Source organism: Ranitomeya variabilis, chromosome 4 (assembly GCF_051348905.1).
Source record: "Ranitomeya variabilis isolate aRanVar5 chromosome 4, aRanVar5.hap1, whole genome shotgun sequence".
NCBI classification, from domain to species: domain Eukaryota; kingdom Metazoa; phylum Chordata; class Amphibia; order Anura; family Dendrobatidae; genus Ranitomeya; species Ranitomeya variabilis.
The window spans coordinates 752,382,828-752,403,539 of NC_135235.1; the positions used below are offsets into that span (position 1 = coordinate 752,382,828).

General features: G+C 46.8%; 1 protein-coding gene across 2 annotated transcripts; it reads left to right on the forward strand.

Moving 5' to 3' along the window:
* Nucleotides 1-1,270: 1,270 nt before the first annotated feature.
* Nucleotides 1,271-19,622, forward strand: GSG1L2 (GSG1 like 2). Of its 2 annotated transcripts, XM_077257847.1 has the most exons (5): nt 1,275-1,614; nt 15,309-15,356; nt 16,267-16,419; nt 17,745-17,856; nt 19,274-19,622. In XM_077257847.1, the coding sequence occupies exons 1-5, from the start codon at nt 1,323-1,325 to the stop codon at nt 19,563-19,565; spliced, it is 897 nt and encodes a 298-aa protein (XP_077113962.1). In that variant the 5' UTR covers nt 1,275-1,322; the 3' UTR covers nt 19,566-19,622. The 2 variants fall into 2 exon arrangements, with proteins under 2 accessions (XP_077113963.1, XP_077113962.1); XM_077257848.1 differs by lacking the exon at nt 16,267-16,419 and having other exon boundaries at nt 1,271-1,614.
* The last annotated feature ends 1,090 nt before the right edge of the window (nt 19,623-20,712 follow it).

Below are 20,712 nucleotides of genomic sequence, written 5' to 3' on the forward strand. Positions count from 1 at the left end.
CTCCCCCGGTCCCCTAGCCCCGGAGGGCTGTCACCTCCCCTGCCTCCCCCGGTCCTCTATCCCCGGTGGGGTGTCACCTCCCCTGCCTCCCCCGGTCCCCTAGCCCCGGTGGGCTGTCACCTCCCCTGCCTCCCCCGGTCCCCTAGCCCCGGAGGGCTGTCACCTCCCCCGGTCCCCTAGCCCCGGTGGGCTGTCACCTCCCCTGCCTCCCCCGGTCCCCTAGCCCCGGTGGGCTGTCACCTCTCCTGCCTCCCCCGGTCCCCTAGCCCCGGCGGGCTGTCACCTCCCCTGCCTCCCCCGGTCCCCTAGCCCCGGAGGGCTGTCACCTCCCCTGCCTCCCCCGGTCCCCTAGCCCCGGCGGGCTGTCACCTCCCCTGCCTCCCCCGGTCCCCTAGCCCCGGTGGGGTGTCACCTCCCCTGCCTCCCCCGGTCCCCTAGCCCCGGTGGGCTGTCACCTCCCCTGCCTCCCCCGGTCCCCTAGCCCCGGCGGGCTGTCACCTCCCCTGCCTCCCCCGGTCCCCTAGCCCCGGCGGGCTGTCACCTCTCCTGCCTCCCCCGGTCCCCTAGCCCCGGCGGGCTGTCACCTCCCCTGCCTCCCCCGGTCCTCTATCCCCGGCGGGCTGCACCTCCCCTGCCTCCCCCGGTCCCCTAACCCCGGCGGGCTGTCACCTCCCCTGCCTCCCCCGGTCCTCTATCCCCGGCGGGCTGTCACCTCCCCTGCCTCCCCCGGTCCCCTAACCCCGGCGGGCTGTCTCCTCCCCTGCCTCCCCCGGTCCTCTATCCCCGGCGGGCTGTCACCTCCCCTGCCTCCCCCGGTCCTCTATCCCCGGTGGGCTGTCACCTCCCCTGCCTCCCCCGGTCCCCTAGCCCCGGAGGGCTGTCACCTCTCCTACCTCCCCCGGTCCCCTAGCCCCGGCGGGCTGTCACCTCCCCTGCCTCCCCCGGTCCCCTAGCTCCGGCGGGCTGTCACCTCCCCTGCCTCCCCCGGTCCTCTATCCCCGGCCGTCTGCACCTCCCCTGCCTCCCCCGGTCCCCTAGCCCCGGAGGGCTGTCACCTCCCCTGCCTCCCCCGGTCCTCTATCCCCGGAGGGCTGTCACCTCCCCTGCCTCCCCCGGTCCCCTAGCCCCGGTGGGTGTCACCTCCCCTGCCTCCCCCGGTCCCCTAGCCCCGGTGGGCTGTCACCTCTCCTGCCTCCCCCGGTCCCCTAGCCCCGGAGGGCCGTCACCTCTCCTGCCTCCCCCGGTCCCCTAGCCCCGGCGGGCTGTCACCTCCCCCGGTCCCCGCCCCCTCCTCCGCACAGTCGGCGCCGGCAGTGTCGGGGATGGAGCGGCGGCGCAGAGCCGGCATCGCCCTCACCCTCACGGCGCTGTCGCTGCTCTTCTCGGTCACCGCGTTCTGCAGCAGTTACTGGTGTCAGGGCGTCCGCAAGGTGCCGAAACCCTTCTGTAGCGGCGGCGCCCGGGACAACTGCATCCGCTACAACAACTCCGACTCCAACAGCAGCAGCGGCGCCGCCGTGCACTACAGCTGGGAGACCGGGGACGACAAGTTCATCGAGAGGCGCTTCCACGCCGGCATCTGGTACAGCTGCGAGGAGAACGTCAGCGGGGACGGTACGGACAGCACGGGCAGCTCTGCTACATCACACCTCAGCTCTGCTACATCACACCTCAGCTCTGCTACATCACACCTCAGCTACATCACACCTCAGCCCTGCTACATCACACCTCAGCTCTGCTACATCACACCTCAGCTCTGCTACATCACACCTCAGCTCTGCTACATCACACCTCAGCTACATCACACCTCAGCTCTGCTACATCACACCTCAGCTACATCACACCTCAGCCCTGCTACATCACACCTCAGCTCTGCTACATCACACCTCAGCTCTGCTACATCACACCTCAGCTACATCACACCTCAGCTCTGCTACATCACACCTCAGCTACATCACACCTCAGCCCTGCTACATCACACCTCAGCTCTGCTACATCACACCTCAGCTCTGCTACATCACACCTCAGCTCTGCTACATCACATCTCAGCTACATCACACCTCTGCTCTGCTACATCACACCTCAGCTCTGCCACATCACACCTCAGCTCTGCTACATCACACCTCAGCTCTGCTACATCACACCTCAGCTCTGCTACATCACACCTCAGCTCTGCTACATCACACCTCAGCTACATCACACCTCAGCCCTGCTACATCACACCTCAGCTCTGCTACATCACACCTCAGCTCTGCTACATCACACCTCAGCTCTGCTACATCACACCTCAGCTACATCACACCTCAGCTACATCACACCTCAGCCCTGCTACATCACACCTCAGCTCTGCTACATCACACCTCAGCTCTGCTACATCACACCTCAGCTACATCACACCTCAGCCCTGCTACATCACACCTCAGCTCTGCTACATCACACCTCAGCTCTGCTACATCACACCTCAGCTACATCACACCTCAGCTCTGCTACATCACACCTCAGCTCTGCTACATCACACCTCAGCTACATCACACCTCAGCCCTGCTACATCACACCTCAGCTCTGCTACGTCACACCTCAGCTCTGCTACATCACACCTCAGCTACATCACACCTCAGCCCTGCTACATCACACCTCAGCTCTGCTACATCACACCTCAGCTACATCACACCTCAGCTCTGCTACATCACACCTCAGCTCTGCTACATCACATCTCAGCTCTGCTACATCAACTCCACAGGATACACTCAGCTCTGCTACATCACACACTAAGCTCTGCTACATCACACCTCAGCTCTGCTACATCACATCTCAGCTCTGCTACATCACACCTCAGCCCTGCTACATCACACCTCAGCTCTGCTACATCACACCTCAGCTACATCACACCTCAGCCCTGCTACATCACACCTCAGCTCTGCTACATCACACCTCAGCTCTGCTACATCACACCTCAGCTACATCACACCTCAGCCCTGCTACATCACACCTCAGCTCTGCTACATCACACCTCAACTACATCACACCTCAGCTCTGCTACATCACACCTCAGCTCTGCTACATCACATCTCAGCTCTGCTACATCAACTCCACAGGATACACTCAGCTCTGCTACATCACACACTAAGCTCTGCTACATCACACCTCAGCTCTGCTACATCACATCTCAGCTCTGCTACATCACACCTCAGCCCTGCTACATCACACCTCAGCTCTGCTACATCACACCTCAGCTCTGCTACATCACACCTCAGCCCTGCTACATCACACCTCAGCTCTGCTACATCACACCTCAGCTCTGCTACATCACACCTCAGCTACATCACACCTCAGCCCTGCTACATCACACCTCAGCTCTGCTACATCACACCTCAGCTACATCACACCTCAGCTCTGCTACATCACACCTCAGCTCTGCTACATCACATCTCAGCTCTGCTACATCAACTCCACGGGATACACTCAGCTCTGCTACATCACACACTAAGCTCTGCTACATCACACCTCAGCTCTGCTACATCACATCTCAGCTCTGCTACATCACTCCTCAGCTCCGCTACATCACACCTCAGCTCTGCTACATCACACCTCAGCTCTGCTACATCAACTCCACAGGATACACTCAGCTCTGCTACATCACACACTAAGCTCTGCTACATCACACCTCAGCTCTGCTACATCACACCTCAGCACTGCTACATCAACTCCACAGGATACACTCAGCTCTGCTACATCGCTCCACAGGACACACTCAGCCCCGCTACATCACTCCACAGGATACACACTCAGCTCTGCTACATCGCTCCACAGGACACACTCAGCTCTGCTACATCAGTCCACAGGATACACACTCAGCTCTGCTACATCACTCCACAGGATACACACTCAGCTCTGCTACATCACTCCACAGGATACACACTCAGCTCTGCTACATCACTCCACAGGATACACACTCAGCTCTGCTACATCGCTCCACAGGATACGCACTCAGCTCTGTTACATCACTCCACAGGATACACACTCAGCTCTGCTACATCGCTCCACAGGACACACTCAGCTCTGCTACATCAGTCCACAGGATACACACTCAGCTCTGCTACATCACTCCACAGGATACACACTCAGCTCTGCTACATCACTCCACAGGATACACACTCAGCTCTGCTACATCGCTCCACAGGATACACACTCAGCCCTGCTACATCACTCCACAGATACACACTCAGCTCTGCTACATCACTCCACAGATACATACTCAGCTCTGTTACATCACTCCACAGGATACACACTCAGCTCTGCTACATCGCTCCACAGGATACACACTCAGCTCTGCTACATCACGCCACAGGATACACACTCAGCTCTGCTACATCACCGCAAGCCTGCCACAGGACATACTCACCTCTTGTATTCTTGTACATAGGAACAGTATTATAGTAGTTATATTCTTGTACATAGGAGCAGTATTATAGTAGTTATATTCTTGTACATAGGGGCAGTATTATAGTAGTTATATTCTTGTACATAGGAGCAGTATTATAGCAGTTATATTCTTGTACATAGGAGCAGTATTATAGCAGTTATATTCTTGTACATAGGGGGCAGTATTATAGTAGTTATATTCTTGTACATAGAGGCAGTATTATAGTAGTTATATTCTTGTACATAGGGGCAGTATTATAGTAGTTATATTCTTGTATATAGGAGCAGTATTATAGTAGTTATATTCTTGTACATAGGGGCAGTATTATAGTAGTTATATTCTTGTACATAGGAGCAGTATTATAGCAGTTATATTCTTGTACATAGGGGCAGTATTATAGTAGTTATATTCTTGTACATAGGAGCAGTATTATAGTAGTTATATTCTTGTACATAGGGGCAGTATTATAGTAGTTATATTCTTGTACATAGGGGCAGTATTATAGTAGTTATATTCTTGTACATAGGGGCAGTATTATAGTAGTTATATTCTTGTACATAGGGGCAGTATTATAGTAGTTATATTCTTGTACATAGGGGCAGTATTATAGTAGTTATATTCTTGTACATAGGGGCAGTATTATAGTAGTTATATTCTTGTACATGGTGGCAGTATTAGTTATATTCGTGTACATGGTGGCAGTATTATAGTAGTTATATTCTTGTACATAGGGAGCAGTATTATAGTTGATATATTCTTGTACATAGGGGCAGTATTATAGTAGTTATATTCTTGTACATAGGAGCAGTATTATAGTAGTTATATTCTTGTACATAGGGGCAGTATTATAGTAGTTATATTCTTGTACATAGGGGCAGTATTATGATAGTTATATTCTTGTACATGGTGGCAGTATTATAGTAGTTATATTCTTGTACATAGGGAGAAGTATTATAGTTGATATATTCTTGTACATAGGGGCAGTATTATAGTAGTTATATTCTTGTACATAGGAGCAGTATTATAGTAGTTATATTCTTGTACATAGGAGCAGTATTATAGTAGTTACATTCTTGTACATAGGAGCAGTATTATAGTAGTTATATTCTTGTACATAGGAGCAGTATTATAGCAGTTATATTCTTGTACATAGGGGGCAGTATTGTAGTTATATTCTTGTACGTAGGGGACAGTATTATAGTAGTTATATTCTTGTACATAGAGGCAGTATTATAGTAGTTATATTCTTGTACATAGGGGCAGTATTATAGTAGTTATATTCTTGTACATAGGGGCAGTATTATAGTAGTTATATTCTTGTACATAGGAACAGTATTATAGTAGTTATATTCTTGTACATAGGGGCAGTATTATAGTAGTTATATTCTTGTACATAGGGGGCAGTATTATAGTAGTTATATTCTTGTACATAGGAGCAGTATTATAGTAGTTATATTCTTGTACATAGGGCAGTATTATGGTAGTTATATTCTTGTACATGGTGGCAGTATTATAGTAGTTATATTATTATACATAGGAACAGTATTATAGTAGTTATATTCTTGTACATAGGGGCAGTATTATAGTAGTTATATTCTTGTACATAGGGAGCAGTATTATAGTAGTTATATTCTTGTACATAGGGGCAGTATTATAGTAGTTTTATTCTTGTACATAGGGGCAGTATTATAGTAGTTATATTCTAGTACATAGGGAGCAGTATTATAGTAGTTATATTCTAGTACATAGGGGCAGTATTATAGTAGTTATATTCTTGTACATAGGAGCAGTATTATAGTAGTTATATTCTTGTACATAGGAGCAGTATTATAGCAGTTATATTCTTGTACATAGGGGGCAGTATTATAGTAGTTATATTCTTGTACATAGGGGACAGTATTATAGTAGTTATATTCTTGTACATAGAGGCAGTATTATAGTAGTTATATTCTTGTACATAGGAACAGTATTATAGTAGTTATATTCTTGTACATAGGAGCAGTATTATAGTAGTTATATTCTTGTACATAGGGGCAGTATTATAGTTGTTATATTCTTGAACATAAGGAGCAGTATTATAGTAGTTACTGTATATTCTTGTACCTAGGGGCAGTATTATAGTAGTTTTATTCTTGTACATAGGGAGCAGTATTATAGTAGTTATATTCTTGTACATAGGGAGCAGTATTATAGTAGTTATATTCTTGTACATAGGGAGCAGTATTATAGTAGTTATATTCTTGTACATAGGAGCAGTATTATAGTAGTTATATTCTTGTACATAGGAGCAGTATTATAGTAGTTATATACTTGTACATAGGGGCAGTATTATAGTAGTTATATTCTTGTACATAGGGTCAGTATTATAGTAGTTATATTCTTGTACATAGGAGCAGTATTATAGTAGTTATATTCTTGTACATAAGAGCAGTATTATAGTAGTTATATTCTTGTACATAGGAGCAGTATTATAGTAGTTATATTCTTGTACATGGGGCAGTATTATAGTAGTTATATTCTTGTACATAGGAGCAGTATTATAGTAGTTATATTCTTGTACATAGGAGCAGTATTATAGTAGTTATATTCTTGTACATAGGGGCAGTATTATAGTAGTTATATTCTTGTACATAGGGGCAGTATTATAGTAGTTATATTCTTGTACATAGGAGCAGTATTATAGTAGTTATATTCTTGTACATAGGGGCAGTATTATAGTAGTTATATTCTTGTACATAGGGGCAGTATTATAGTAGTTATATTCTTGTACATAGGGGCAGTATTATAGTAGTTATATTCTTGTACATAGGAGCAGTATTATAGTAGTTATATACTTGTACATAGGGGCAGTATTATAGTAGTTATATTCTTATACATAGGAGCAGTATTATAGTAGTTATATTCTTGTACATAGGAGCAGTATTATAGTAGTTATATTCATGTACATAGAGGCAGTATTATAGTAGTTATATTCTTGTACATAGGGGCAGTATTATAGTAGTTACATTCTTGTACATAGGAGCAGTATTATAGTAGTTATATTCTTGTACATAGGAGCAGTATTATAGTAGTTATATTCCTATACATAGGGGGCAGTATTATAGTAGTTATATTCTTGTACATAGAGGCAGTATTATAGTAGTTATATTCTTGTACATAGGGAGCAGTATTATAGTAGTTACTGTATATTCTTGTACCTAGGGGCAGTATTATAGTAGTTTTATTCTTGTACATAGGGAGCAGTATTATAGTAGTTATATTCTTGTACATAGGGAGCAGTATTATAGTAGTTATATTCTTGTACATAGGGGCAGTATTATAGTGCTTGGGTTATTTGCAGTGCGATGGTTGTTGGACGTGCGGGGGTTACCGGCGATGCGATGGTTACCAGCGGTGAAGGGGTTATAGGCTGTGCGAAGGTTACTGGCAGTGGATCGGAGTGGGCGGTGATTAGGCCTTCGTCCTGTGAGGCAGTGACCGGTGTCACAGATAGGGGTCGCTGTTTGTTCTCCCAGGATGTGCACGGAGGCGTATTGAGGCCATGGATGTTCTTTGCAGTCACCGGCGTAGCTGTGATTGCAATTGGAGGCAGTGACCGATGTCACAGGTGGCAGTCGGTGTGTGTCCCCAGGATGGGCACAGAGGCGTATGGAGGCCATGAGAGTGCATTGCAGTCACAGGCATAGCTGTGATTGCAATGCAGACTAAAATAAGTGTTAGTCTTGGGCATGTTAGTGTCCAGGGCAGAGTTGGGAAAGCCTGCTCTGGGATTTTTTGTATTTTGAAACAGACTGCAGGATAGTAGTCATGCAGTCCGTTTCATTCCAGGCCCAGGATTTCCATATGGCTGAAGGCCACAGGTTGCTTGTCAAAAGTCCTGCACTAAAGGGTTGGGTGTGTCAGTATCAGAGTGGAGTTTACAGCTAGCAAAGCAGATGGCTCTGCAAAAGCTCAGTTCTGTGTGAGAGTTACACAGAGTACAGCAGAGCGAACTCCTGGCACCCACAGCATGCACAGCGGTGCAGTCGCCCAAGGTAACTGGTCAGAGGAGGACTGGCGTGTTTAGTGACTGTAAACTGAAGGATATCATGTACTGTGGAAAGCTTTGGGTAAAGAGACATTAAAAGGTGGTGCAGTCAACCACGGCAACTGGTCTCAGAAGTGGACTGTCTTGTTCCCGGCGGTGAACCGGAGGTAGACTGTCCTGTGCCCGAAGGAGGACTGGCGTGTTTAGTGACTGTAATCCGGAGGATATGGTTCCCGGCAGTGATCCGGAGGATACCGGGTACTATGTAGTGCTGTGAATTGGACTATAATGACACATCCTTGTGTGAATTGGACATTTAATGCTGTGAAGTAGCAACATTAAAGAGACTTTGTGGTGAAACTTTGTTGGATCACTGCCTCCTCACTGTATAAGTGTGCTACCATTGCACTACAGTCCCCTACACGAATCCTTTCATCTATAGAGCGGAGACTGGATGGAGAAGTAATGAATGGGGGGACGGAGCGGCTCGTCGGAGACTGGATGGAGAAGCAATGAGTGAGGGATGGCGCGGACTCGTCGGAGACTGGATGGAGAAGTAATGAGTGGGGGGATGGCGCGGACTCGGAGTCTGGATAAAGAAGTAACATGTAGGGGGACGGCGCAGATTTGGCGGAGACCGGGTGGAGAACTAATGAGTGGGGGAATGGCTCGGACTCATCGGAGACTGGATGGAGAAGTAATCTGTGGGGGGACGGTGCGGACTCGTTGGAGACAGGAAGGAGAAGTAGTGAGTGGGGGCATGGTGCGGACTCGTCGGAGACTGGATGGAGAAGTAATGATCGGGGGCGGCACAAACTCGTCGGAGACTGGATGAAGAAGTAACAAGTGGGGGGACAGCACAGACACGTCGGAGACTGGAAGGAGAAGTAATGAGTGGGGCGACAGCACGGACTCGTAGTAGACTGGATGGAGAAGTAATGAGTGGGGGGACGGCACATACTTGTTGGAGACTGGATAGAGAAGTAATGAGTGGGGGGACGGCGCAGACTCGTCTGAGGTTGGATGGAGAAGTAATGAGTGGGTAGACGGAGCGGACACGTCAGAGACTGGAAGAAGTAATGAGTGGGGGGGGGCAGCACGTACTCATCAGAGACTGGATGGAGAAATAATGAATGGAGGGACAACGCGGACTTGTAGGAGACTGGATGGAGAAGTAATGAGGGGGGGGATGGCGTGGACTCGTCGGGATCCTATTCCGGGATCTGTAGGTTTAGTGATCTGATTATGGAAAGTCCTTTATTTCTGAGGCCATAGAGGCAACTACTCATCAGATCTGCGGCGATTGTACCGTGTTTTCCAAACTTTACTATGAAACCACATCAGGATCGCATGGTGTGAACACGACCCTAGTGGTGAAATATGCAACATCGTCAGAGTGGTCTGGCTCCCTGAGACATTGGGCCTAGCAGCCGTTGGTGCCCCATGTGGACATGATCTCTTTAACTGATCATCAGCCGTAATCAAGCCGGATCCTTGGGACATTCTCTGATGCAGGGGGGCAGAGTTTGGATGAGCAGCGGAGTCTGGAGCCAAATCCTCCTCTATGTGTAGACGAGAGACGTCCAAGATCTGTGCATACATGGCAGGCAGCGCCATCATGCTATGCACAGCTTTCTCTGTCTCAGGACTTTGTGAATTATCCTGAAATCCTCTTAAATGCACTGGGACCCTGCTCCTTCTCTGGTCCCCCTCCTGTGGTCACTTTCAGGTAGCAGGATTGTGCTGGTGTCAGGCAGCTGATGGTAAAGGCCTCAGTTTTATCAGTGCTTTGGGCTCTTCTCTCCTTCCACTGCTCGTCCACTAATGATCCAGGTTTTAATATGTCCATTTATTGAGCTTGCAGGCTATAATGTTCTAACATCCATCGTTCATACATTTTCCTTTTCCCAATGCTCATATTAAAGCAGCCGTAATAATTGTCTTCTTGATCCCTGAGCCCCTCGGAGACCCTTCTCGCCTCATCATGGCATGCATTATAGATGGAACCATTATTACTAGAGCTGAGGTGGAGCTCCAATTCTCCACACGTCCTCTGCCTCAACCGTCAATGCTCCCTCCAGCAAAATCCAGTAGACTATAGGGCGGTGAACCTTCAGAGGAGGATGGTAGTCCTACCACACAGTTGGAACTTCCCTGCTGCCTGATAAACGAGACTTGTTGGGTGGAAAGTTTCGACCAGTTCAGTGCAATGATGTTGTGGACGCCTCTTGGCAAAACGTTTCCTCCTGTTTTTTGGATAAGACTCTGTAGGTTAGGCCTACATTGAGGCACCTGACCCAGTGGGGGTGATTATGGTAACCTGGAGGCCACTAGGAAGAGAGGAGCAGAATGAGTCCTGGTGGTGTTCGTGCCCCTCTTGTTTACAGTGGATATAAACTTATTTGCGTTACTTTGTCATCCTGTTTGTGCTGCTATTTGTCCTTCAGGCTGTTGTAATGGTTGTTGTCCTTCTCTTTGTTCCTCTTTGTGGTGGTGGTTGTCACCTGGTTGTAGTGGTGGTTGTCCTCCTGGTTCTGGTGGTGGTTGTTGCCTAGTTGTATTCCTGGCTGTTCTCATGGTTGTAGTAGTTGTTTTCCTTCTGGTTGTAGTGGTGGTTGTGTCGCCTGGTTGTAGTGTTGGTTGTCCTCCTGGTTGTAGTGGTTATCCTTGTGATTGTTGTTCTTCTGGTTGTGGTGGTGGTGATTGTATTGGTGGCTATCCTCATGGTTGTAGTGGTTGTTTTCCGCCTTGTTATAGTTGTTGTAGTCCTCCAGGTTGTAGTGGTGTTTGTCCTTGTGATTGTTGTTCTCCTGATTGTGATGATGGCTGTCCTCCTGGTTGAAGTGGTGGTTGTCGTGTGGTTGTAGTTGTCTTCCTGATTCTGGTGGTGGTTATCTTCCTGGTTGTAGTGGTTGTTGTCCTCCTGGTTGTGGTTAAAGTTGTTTTTTAGTTTGTAGTTGAGGATGGTAACTCATTTGTGGTGGTTGATGTCTGCTTCTTCATGGTGGTTGTTGCTCTCCTTTTATGGTGCTGCTGTTTTCTTTCTTGTGGTGGCAGTTTTACTTTTTTCTGTAGTACAGTTTAACTTTTGTTTGTGCTGGTAGTTCTCTCCTTTATGGTGATTGTTGTCCTCTTGTTTATCATGGTAGTTGATGTTTTTTTATGTTTGTTGTGCTGGTTCTTAGTGATGAGCGAGTGTACTCGTTGCTCGGGTTTTCCTGAGCACGCTCGGGTGGTCTCCGAGTATTTATGACTGCTTGCAGATTAAGTTTTCAGCGCCTCAGCAGCTTGATTTACAGCTATTAGCCAGTTTGATTACATGTGAGGATTACCTAGCAACCAGGTAACCCCCACATGTACTCAGCCTGGCTAATAGCTGTAAATCATTCAGCTGCCGTGATGAAAACTACATTTCTGAACACTAACAAATACTCGGAGGTCACCCGAGCGTGCTCGGGAAAACCCAAGCAGCGAGTACACTCGCTCATCACTACAGTGGTTCTTCATTTGTTTGCCTTTGTTGTCCTTTTGATTGTAGTGGTGGGTGTCTTTCTGTTTCTGGTGGTGGTTGTGCGTGATGGTGATTAGTTCTTTTTTGTGCTAGTTGTGCTCTTCATTGTGAAGGTGGTTGTCCTTTTATTTGTTGTGATTTTCCTACTGCTTATGGTGGCAGTTGTCCGCTTCTTTTTGTGGTGGTCTTAGTGACTACTTGTTTTGCATGTTGTGCTATTTTTTTGTGGTAGTGGTGGTCATCCTTCTGTTTCTGGTGGTTGTCCTCTTTGTTGTACTGCTGCTTTTACTCTGTCTCTGGTAGTGATTCTCCTCTTGCTTGTGGTGGTGATTGTCCTCTTGTTTTAAGAAAGTTTGCTACTTTTTGTAGGAGTGGTGGTTCTTTTTATTTCTGGTTGTACTTGTATTTTTTTAGTGGACATTATCCTGCCTTTTGTCTCAGAGGTACCTATGGTTTTATTTGCGATAGTAGCAGATGCTCTGGTGTTTGTGATTGTACTCTTGTCTGTGGTGGTGGACGTCCTCTTCTTTGTAAAGGAAGTTTCTTTCTTTTGGTTGTCTTTGTATTTCTGAAGGCTGTCCTTGCGTCTTTCTTCTTTGTTTATGGTGACAGTTATCCTCCTGCTTGTGGCAGTGACCTCCTGGTTGTTGATGGTGGTGGTTGTTCTCTTGTTTGTGGTGGTGATGGTTGTCTTCTCCTGTTTGTGATGGCTGTCTTGTCCATAGAGGTGGTTGTTCTCCTGTTTGTGGTGGTGGTTGCTCTGTTTGTGGTGGAGGTGGTTGTCCTGTTTGTGGTGGTGGTCGTCCTGTTTACAGTGATAGTTGTCCTCCTGTTTGTGGTAGTGGTTGTCCTCCTGATAGGGTGGTGGTCGTTGTCCTCTTGTTTGTAGCGGATGTTGTCCTACTTTTTCTGGTAGTGGTGGTTATCCTCATATTTGTGACGGTAGCATATGTCCTTGTGTTTGTGTTGCAGGTTGTTGTCTTGTTTTTGTTGGTGGTTGTCCTTTTTTATAGCAGTGATTGTCCTTTTTGTGGCAATGGTCATTGCCCTACTGTCTATGGAATGTGGTGTGGTGGTTTGTTGTTCTGTTTGTGTCCCACTAGTGTATACATTTATCTTTGGATTACATTATTCAGTAGGTTTCATCAGTGATTCAAATCTCGATCAATGAATGTCCCAGCGTCAGGAAGGAGACTGCAAGTCCCATGTTCAGTCATGAATAAGGTCGGGGGGGGGGGCGGAGGGAGTGGTGTGGAACAGATCTCTTCTGGGATGGAAGTGTCACTAACGGTCTCCATGATGGATTGGAAGAGGAGAGGGAGACTTATTTGCAAACCATATTTATGCTAATGCTCAGCAGCCATTGGTGTCAAGGTCGCACTGCGCCCTGATGTATAAGGTCAGGTAGCTGCATCCCCCAATGAATATTCTCCATCTGCCCCTAAATGTTCTCCATCCACCCTTGAATGTTCTCCATCCAGGACTGAATGTTCTCCGTCCGCCCCTGAATGTTCTCCGTACAGGACTGAATGTTCTCTGTCCACCAACAAATGTTCTCCATCCACCACTAACTAATCTCCATCCACCAATGTTCTCCATCTGTCAGTGACCTGTAAGACTCAAACCTCTCGGGGAAGCTGCCTGTGTAACTTCATTTCTTCCTCTTCTTTTTATTATTCCTTATCTATGTATCGATCTCATACAGTGGGGCAAAAAAGTATTTAGTCAGTCAGCAATAGTGCAAGTTCCACCACTTAAAAAGATGAGAGGCGTCTGTAATTTACATCATAGGTAGACCTCAACTATGGGAGACAAACTGCGAAAAAAAAATCCAGAAAATCACATTGTCTGTTTTTTTTTATCATTTTATTTGCATATTCTGGTGGAAAATAAGTATTTGGTCAGAAACAAACAATCAAGATTTCTGGCTCTCACACCTGTAACTTCTTCTTTAGGAGTCTCCTCTTTCCTCCACTCATTACCTGTAGTAATGGCACCTGTTTAAACTTGTTATCAGTATAAAAAGACACCTGTGCACACCCTCAAACAGTCTGACTCCAAACTCCACTATGGTGAAGACCAAAGAGCTGTCAAAGGACACCAGAAACAACATTGTAGCCCTGCACCAGGCAGGGAAGACTGAATCTGCAATAGCCAACCAGCTTGGAGTGAAGAAATCAACAGTGGGAGCAATAATTAGAAAATGGAAGACATACAAGACCACTGATAATCTCCCTCGATCTGGGGCTCCACGCAAAATCCCACCCCGTGGGGTCAGAATGATCACAAGAACGGTGAGCAAAAATCCCAGAACCACGCGGGGGGACCTAGTGAATGAACTGCAGAGAGCTGGGACCAATGTAACAAGGCCTACCATAAGTAACACACTACGCCACCATGGACTCAGATCCTGCAGTGCCAGACGTGTCCCACTGCTTAAGCCAGTACATGTCCGGGCCCGTCTGAAGTTTGCTAGAGAGCATTTGGATGATCCAGAGGAGTTTTGGGAGAATGTCCTATGGTCTGATGAAACCAAACTGGAACTGTTTGGTAGAAACACAACTTGTCGTGTTTGGAGGACAAAGAATACTGAGTTGCATCCATCAAACACCATACCTACTGTAAAGCATGGTGGTGGAAACATCATGCTTTGGGGCTGTTTCTCTGCAGAGGGGCCAGGACGACTGATCCGGGTACATGAAAGAATGAATGGGGCCATGTATCGTGAGATTTTGAGTGCAAACCTCCTTCCATCAGCAAGGGCATTGAAGATGAAACGTGGCTGGGTCTTTCAACATGACAATGATCCAAAGCACACCGCCAGGGCAACGAAGAAGTGGCTTCGTAAGAAGCATTTCAAGGTCCTGGAGTGGCCTAGCCAGTCTCCAGATCTCAACCCTATAGAAAACCTTTGGAGGGAGTTGAAAGTCCGTGTTGCCAAGCGAAAAGCCAAAAACATCACTGCTCTAGAGGAGATCTGCATGGAGGAATGGGCCAACATACCAACAACAGTGTGTGGCAACCTTGTGAAGACTTACAGAAAACGTTTGACCTCTGTCATTGCCAACAAAGGATATATTACAAAGTACTGAGATGAAATTTTGTTTCTGACCAAATACTTATTTTCCACCAGAATATGCAAATAAAATGTTAAAAAAACAGACAATGTGATTTTCTGGATTTTTTTTTCTCAGTTTGTCTCCCATAGTTGAGGTCTACCTATGATGTAAATTACAGACGCCTCTCATCTTTTTAAGTGGTGGAACTTGCACTATTGCTGATTGACTAAATACTTTTTTGCCCCACTGTATCTAATATCTGTCTTTCATTTTCCTTTTGTTTTCCAGGTGAGAAATGTCGCAGTTTCATTGCGCTCACTCCCCCTGCCGACAGAGGTTAGCTACTGAGCTTTCTGACATTTTTGTAAAATATTTCATTTTTTTTATATATTTGAAACTAAGTTTTGGAAATAAATAAGGCGCAGGTCTGCCACCTGGTATAATGTTGGGGGTCTGGTATAATATAGGTGTCTTGTATAACATGGGTTTCTGGTATAATATAGGGGTCTCTGATACAGGCTTCATCATTTCTTTGTGTGTCACATGCTGCCATCTAGTGGTCATTCCTCAGTTTGATGTCTAAGCTACTGAATTAATGGGAATCTCACGAACCGGTTCTACATTCAGCTCTTCACGTATAATATTCCAGCCAGGACCCAGATTACTGCACCGAGAACTGCTGACATTGGCGCAGCTTCATGTGCAGGATAGTAGTGGTGAACGTTACGCCGACTGCCCCTGTGCTTTATCTAAATACTCTGGTGAAGGCAAAGTGGTTTGTTAGTGCCCCTCTGCCGGCTCCACCTCGAGGCGCATGCCCCTCTTTTGGCTCTCCGGCTCTGCTTTGGCCACTGCCCAGTATTTGTGTTGCAGCCCCGGTTTCTCTTCTGGCCGTGTATCAGTAATTAGATCTGTTGCTGATCATTATTGACCACAAGTTCCCATAACTGCAATAATGATAATCGCCAGGAAAGTAAAAAAAAACGCTGTGCAAGCAAAGAACCCGACCCAGTGTGACATCAGGATTACCATTTATATTGAGAAATGGTGGAAAGATGCGATAATCTGCGGTAGCGAACAAAAAATAACAAAGCCTCACTCCTGGGGCCGGTTCTTGCTACTTGTATTGGTGAGTAACTCTAGTCACAGCCAAAGCTGCATCTAGACTCATGGGCTGTGACAGCCTCCCAGGCATGACATAGAGGCTGGTTGTCAGTGGTATAATGGTGCTTGTGTCTTGGTGCAGGTGTCTTGTGGCTCTCCATCGTTGCGGAGGTCTTGTACATCACGTTGCTCCTCACAGGGGTCAGCCTCATGTCGGTGGAAGTTTGTTACTATACCTCAGTTATTGACGGCCTCAAGCTCAACGCCTTTGCCGCCATTTTTACTGTTTTATCAGGTGAGTCCGTCTTGGGTTCTTCACGTTTATTACATAAATCAGAAGTTTCTCCTTGGTGCCTGGATGAGCGGGGATGTGTGGTGAGATGTCTTCACCTTGGCCTCCTATGTAGATAATATCCGGTATAATGTATTCTTTTCCGAAGATTTGAGTGGATCTTTAGACACCAAGAGGAGCAAACCATTTCCAAAAATGTCAGCAAGCCACCATAAAATATGAGGAGTCCAACATGTAGAGGAACCATCCAATTTATGTCTCCTGAGCTCCTTCCATTAGATTCGGCTTTCTTTTTTTGAAAATACAAGAGCCACACTAAATAATGTCTGACATGTGACCTACCTACCAAAGTTCATGGGGTGGCTCCACCACACAATCCAACTCTCTCCACGGTGGCCCTTCCTGTTGTCTTCTTCATGTTTCCAAAAAAAAGTCTTCTTGGTCAGGTGCATGATAGTAGAGAGTGAGATTGACCATTTCTAACCTTAGACTATGGACCACTTGTGAGGGAGGTTTTAGGCTGTCCTCTCCACTCGGCCCATCGTTTAGGACCATCTTCTCACAGTTACTGATCTCATCCTCTTCAGATATTTTCAGATTGCCTTCTGTTTGTGTATTTTCGAAGATCAATTCCGATGGTCAAAATTGGTCAAGCGCTTTACCAATGAAGAGACAGTCAGGAGTAATGTATGAAATGAGGGGCAAAACATTTCCAAATATGGTAAAATATGAGGAGTCTGATTTATAGAGGAACCGTTTGCTTTATATCTCCTGAGCTTGAGCTCTTTCCATGAGGTTTGGCTTTTTTTTGGGGTGGGTGGTGTGGAATACAAGAGCCATAGAAGTCCATGTGATGAACGATGGCAGATGATGATCAATTGATCTACATCGTAGAGTTTACACTGAACAAATCTGCCAAATTTTAGGATGTCTGATGTGATATGTAGCGCCTTCTGCACAAAGTTTTTGAGGTAGCTCCACCACACACGCCAACTCTCAACATGGTGGTCCTCCTAAATGTCTTCTTCATCTCTCGAAACAAAAGACTTCTGGATAAGCTCTCTTGATAGATGCTCTTTTTAACCAAAATTATAATAGAGAGTGTTTACCCCAATTGGTACCCTCCTCTATCACCCGAAGCTGTGGGTTTTTGTTGCCATTCATAGATTGAGGACAAAGTCAATGAGGATGGTGTCCTCTCCAGGATTTTGGACCATATTTGCATCCTTAGTTACCCATATTCAATTCCAAGCGAGAGATCTGATTTGGCTGTATGATTCTTTTTGGAACACATGAGACCTTAATAACAATAACGATCTATTTTACAGGGTTACTCGGGATGGTCGCACACATGATGTACACAACAGTGTTCCAGATGACGGTCAACCTTGGTCCGGAGGATTGGAGACCTCAGAACTGGGACTATGGCTGGTCCTACTGGTAAGACAACGTCAATCAACTTTTTGAAAAAGTAGCCACAATTGTAGAATTGTACACTGCCTCGCCTTGTTTTTCCAAAAGTCAACCATCGGAGCTTATGGTCTTCTTCTGACTCCCTAATGACATAACTCGGGCTCTCTGGGCACCATTCCAGTTGGTTCCATGGATGATGAGACATAGACCTTTCCAACCATCTGTATATAGTTAATCGGTCTAGTAGATGCGTAGCCCAAAGCGTATTAAGACATTCCAACTAGAGGAAAGAACTATCAAGGAGTCCTTATCTGTCCTAATCTCATCTAGTCCCAGGTGGCCCAGGGCAAAACTCAAGGATCAACCCAACTTCAAGAGGAGAACCGTGTGACATGGTCCATTTTGCCCTCTGTCTACAATTAGGCTAGGTTCAGATTGCGTTAGTGCAATCCGTTTAGCGCGAGCGCTAGTGGATTGCGCTAACGCAATGTCTTTTTCAGGGCCGCGTTCAGGGGTCGCGTTAACGTCCCCGCTCTCGCAGATCCCCGATCTGCGAGAGCGGGGAACGGACCTCTGGCGCGCCGCGGACGCTGCAAGCAGCGTCCGAGGCGCGCTAGAAAAGACCGGCACATCGCTAGCGCGTGCCGAAAATGACACGCGCTAGCAATGCGCTCTAACATTGCCGGCAATGGGAGCGCTAACGGACGCGGTGCACGGCGTTAATTTCGCCGTGCAACGCTGTCCGTTAGCGCTATCCCATTAACGCAATGGGAACCTAGCCTTAGACATATATCATGTCCTGACTGAGGAATGACTTGCTCATCAGTAATGAATTATCCGGCGCAGTCTCTCACTGCACGAAAATCAGAAGCTTCCGAATATTATTCCACCGGCAAAAAGTTCTGGGCAGTTCTCATTGTTCAGCAGTTCCAAGTCCGGGAAGGATTTCCTTGAAGATGTAAAAACTCATTCTACAATTTATCGACATCTTTTTGAAGTGGTTTCAATGTTGAAATTAGAAATGTCTATTAACAGGGGAAAAGATCCAAAATCAGCAGAGAGGAGATATCAACATCTCCAGCGAAAAGCAGAGTCATTACCGCACAATGCTGTGCACATAAAACCCGGTGTATATATCATTATATGCCCAGGTTATACCAGCGTGCTCCACATCACTGTATACAAGAAGCTGTGTAACCTATACTCGCTGTACATATATAATTATATAGAGGAGATACTCAGGTTATACCGGCTGTACATATATAATTATATACAGGAGATACCCAGGTTATACCAGCTGTACATATATAATTATATACAGGAGACGCCCAGGTTATACCGGCTGTACATATATAATTATATACAGGAGATGCCCAGGTTATACTAGCTGTACATATATATAACAGCTTTAGATATATAATTATTAATTGTTGTCTCTCTGCAGCTTGGCGTGGGGCTCGTTCACATGCTGCATGGCGGCATCAGTAACGACCATCAACCGATACACAAAGACCATATTGGAGTTCAAGCAGAGGAGACGGAACCTGGAGAGAAGTTTACAGAACACGCAGAAGACTCAGGAGCAGGAGAGCTCTGCCCCGGTGTGGGACATCTATATCCACACCCTGCAGGGCCACCGAGAGGGCTTTGTGGATTTATCGGCACCGGCACAGAATCCTTCCAACTACGGGAATCTAAACCACTTCCCTTACACACAATGTGAAGAGTACTGCTAGTGCCCCCTACAGGTGGTGCTGATTATGTACTGTTTTATAATAAAATCTTTGGATGGGCCTCCTTGTATGTTTGTGGACGACCCCTAGAGCTTCCTGACGATCTGCGAGTAGGGAGACCCCAAGATTGTAATACATTTTACGGCGGAACAGAATCTAATAATAAGGTGGGAAATTTCCACATCCAAGCAACCTTCCTAAGTGAGAAATTGGAAACCACCATCCTAAACAAGCCATCATAGCTCCTCAGATCTGGTAAAAGTGTTCTGTCCAGTACCACAGCTATGGTTTAAGGTACCACCATCCTACGCAAGCCATCATAGCTCCTCAGATTTGGTAAAAGTGTTCTGTCCGGTACCACAGTTATTGTCTAAGGTACTATCATCCATACACGAGCCTTCATAGCTCCTCAGATCTGGTAAAAGTGTTCTCTCTGGTACCACAGCTATGGTCTAAGATACCACCATCCTACGCAAGCCATCATAGCTCCTCAAATCTGATAAAAGTGTTCTGTCCGATACCACAGCTATGGTCTAAGGTACCACCATCCATACACGAGCTATCATAGCTCCTCAGATCTAGTAAAAGTGTTCTATCCAGTACAACAGCTTTGAGCCAAGGTACCACCATCCCACACATGAGCAATCATAGCTCCTCAGATGTAGAGTCAGTGGTAAAAAAATTCTGTCCGGTACCATGGCTATGACCTAGGCTACCACCATACACACACGAGCCTTCATAGCTCCTCAGATGTAGAGGTAATGGTAAATGTTTTCTCTCTGGTACCACGGCTATAACCTAGGGTACCCCCATCCCATACATAAACCATCATCGCTCCTCAAATGTACATGCAGCGCCCCAGAGTCCTGGTCGTTGCAGTGCTGTGGCTCCGCCACTAAGGGGAGCTATGGTGCGTCTGATGGCACTGAAGGAGTTCATCTGATCAGGTATCACAGACACCAATACATTTCACAGTCGGGCCTCCGGGGGGAGCTAAGGGTGCTATTCATTAGGCCACTCCCCACCATAGTGGGTAAACTGGGGGTCAGGCAGGAAGTTAGATCAGAAAGCTGACTGGGTTGGAACCAGACAACACCTTGTGGCAGAGGGTGTTGTGGGGGAAGATACAGTAGGGTCTCTGTCAGGGGTG

Bases quoted from the DNA above. Each gene is read 5' to 3' on its own strand.
- GSG1L2 (XM_077257847.1), top strand. From the start codon at position 1,323: ATGGAGCGGCGGCGCAGAGCCGGCATCGCCCTCACCCTCACGGCGCTG. The intron at 15,357-16,266 runs GTTAGCTACTGA...GTCTTGGTGCAG, and splicing joins CACTCCCCCTGCCGACAGAG to GTGTCTTGTGGCTCTCCATC. The intron at 17,857-19,273 runs GTAAGACAACGT...GTCTCTCTGCAG, and splicing joins GACTATGGCTGGTCCTACTG to CTTGGCGTGGGGCTCGTTCA.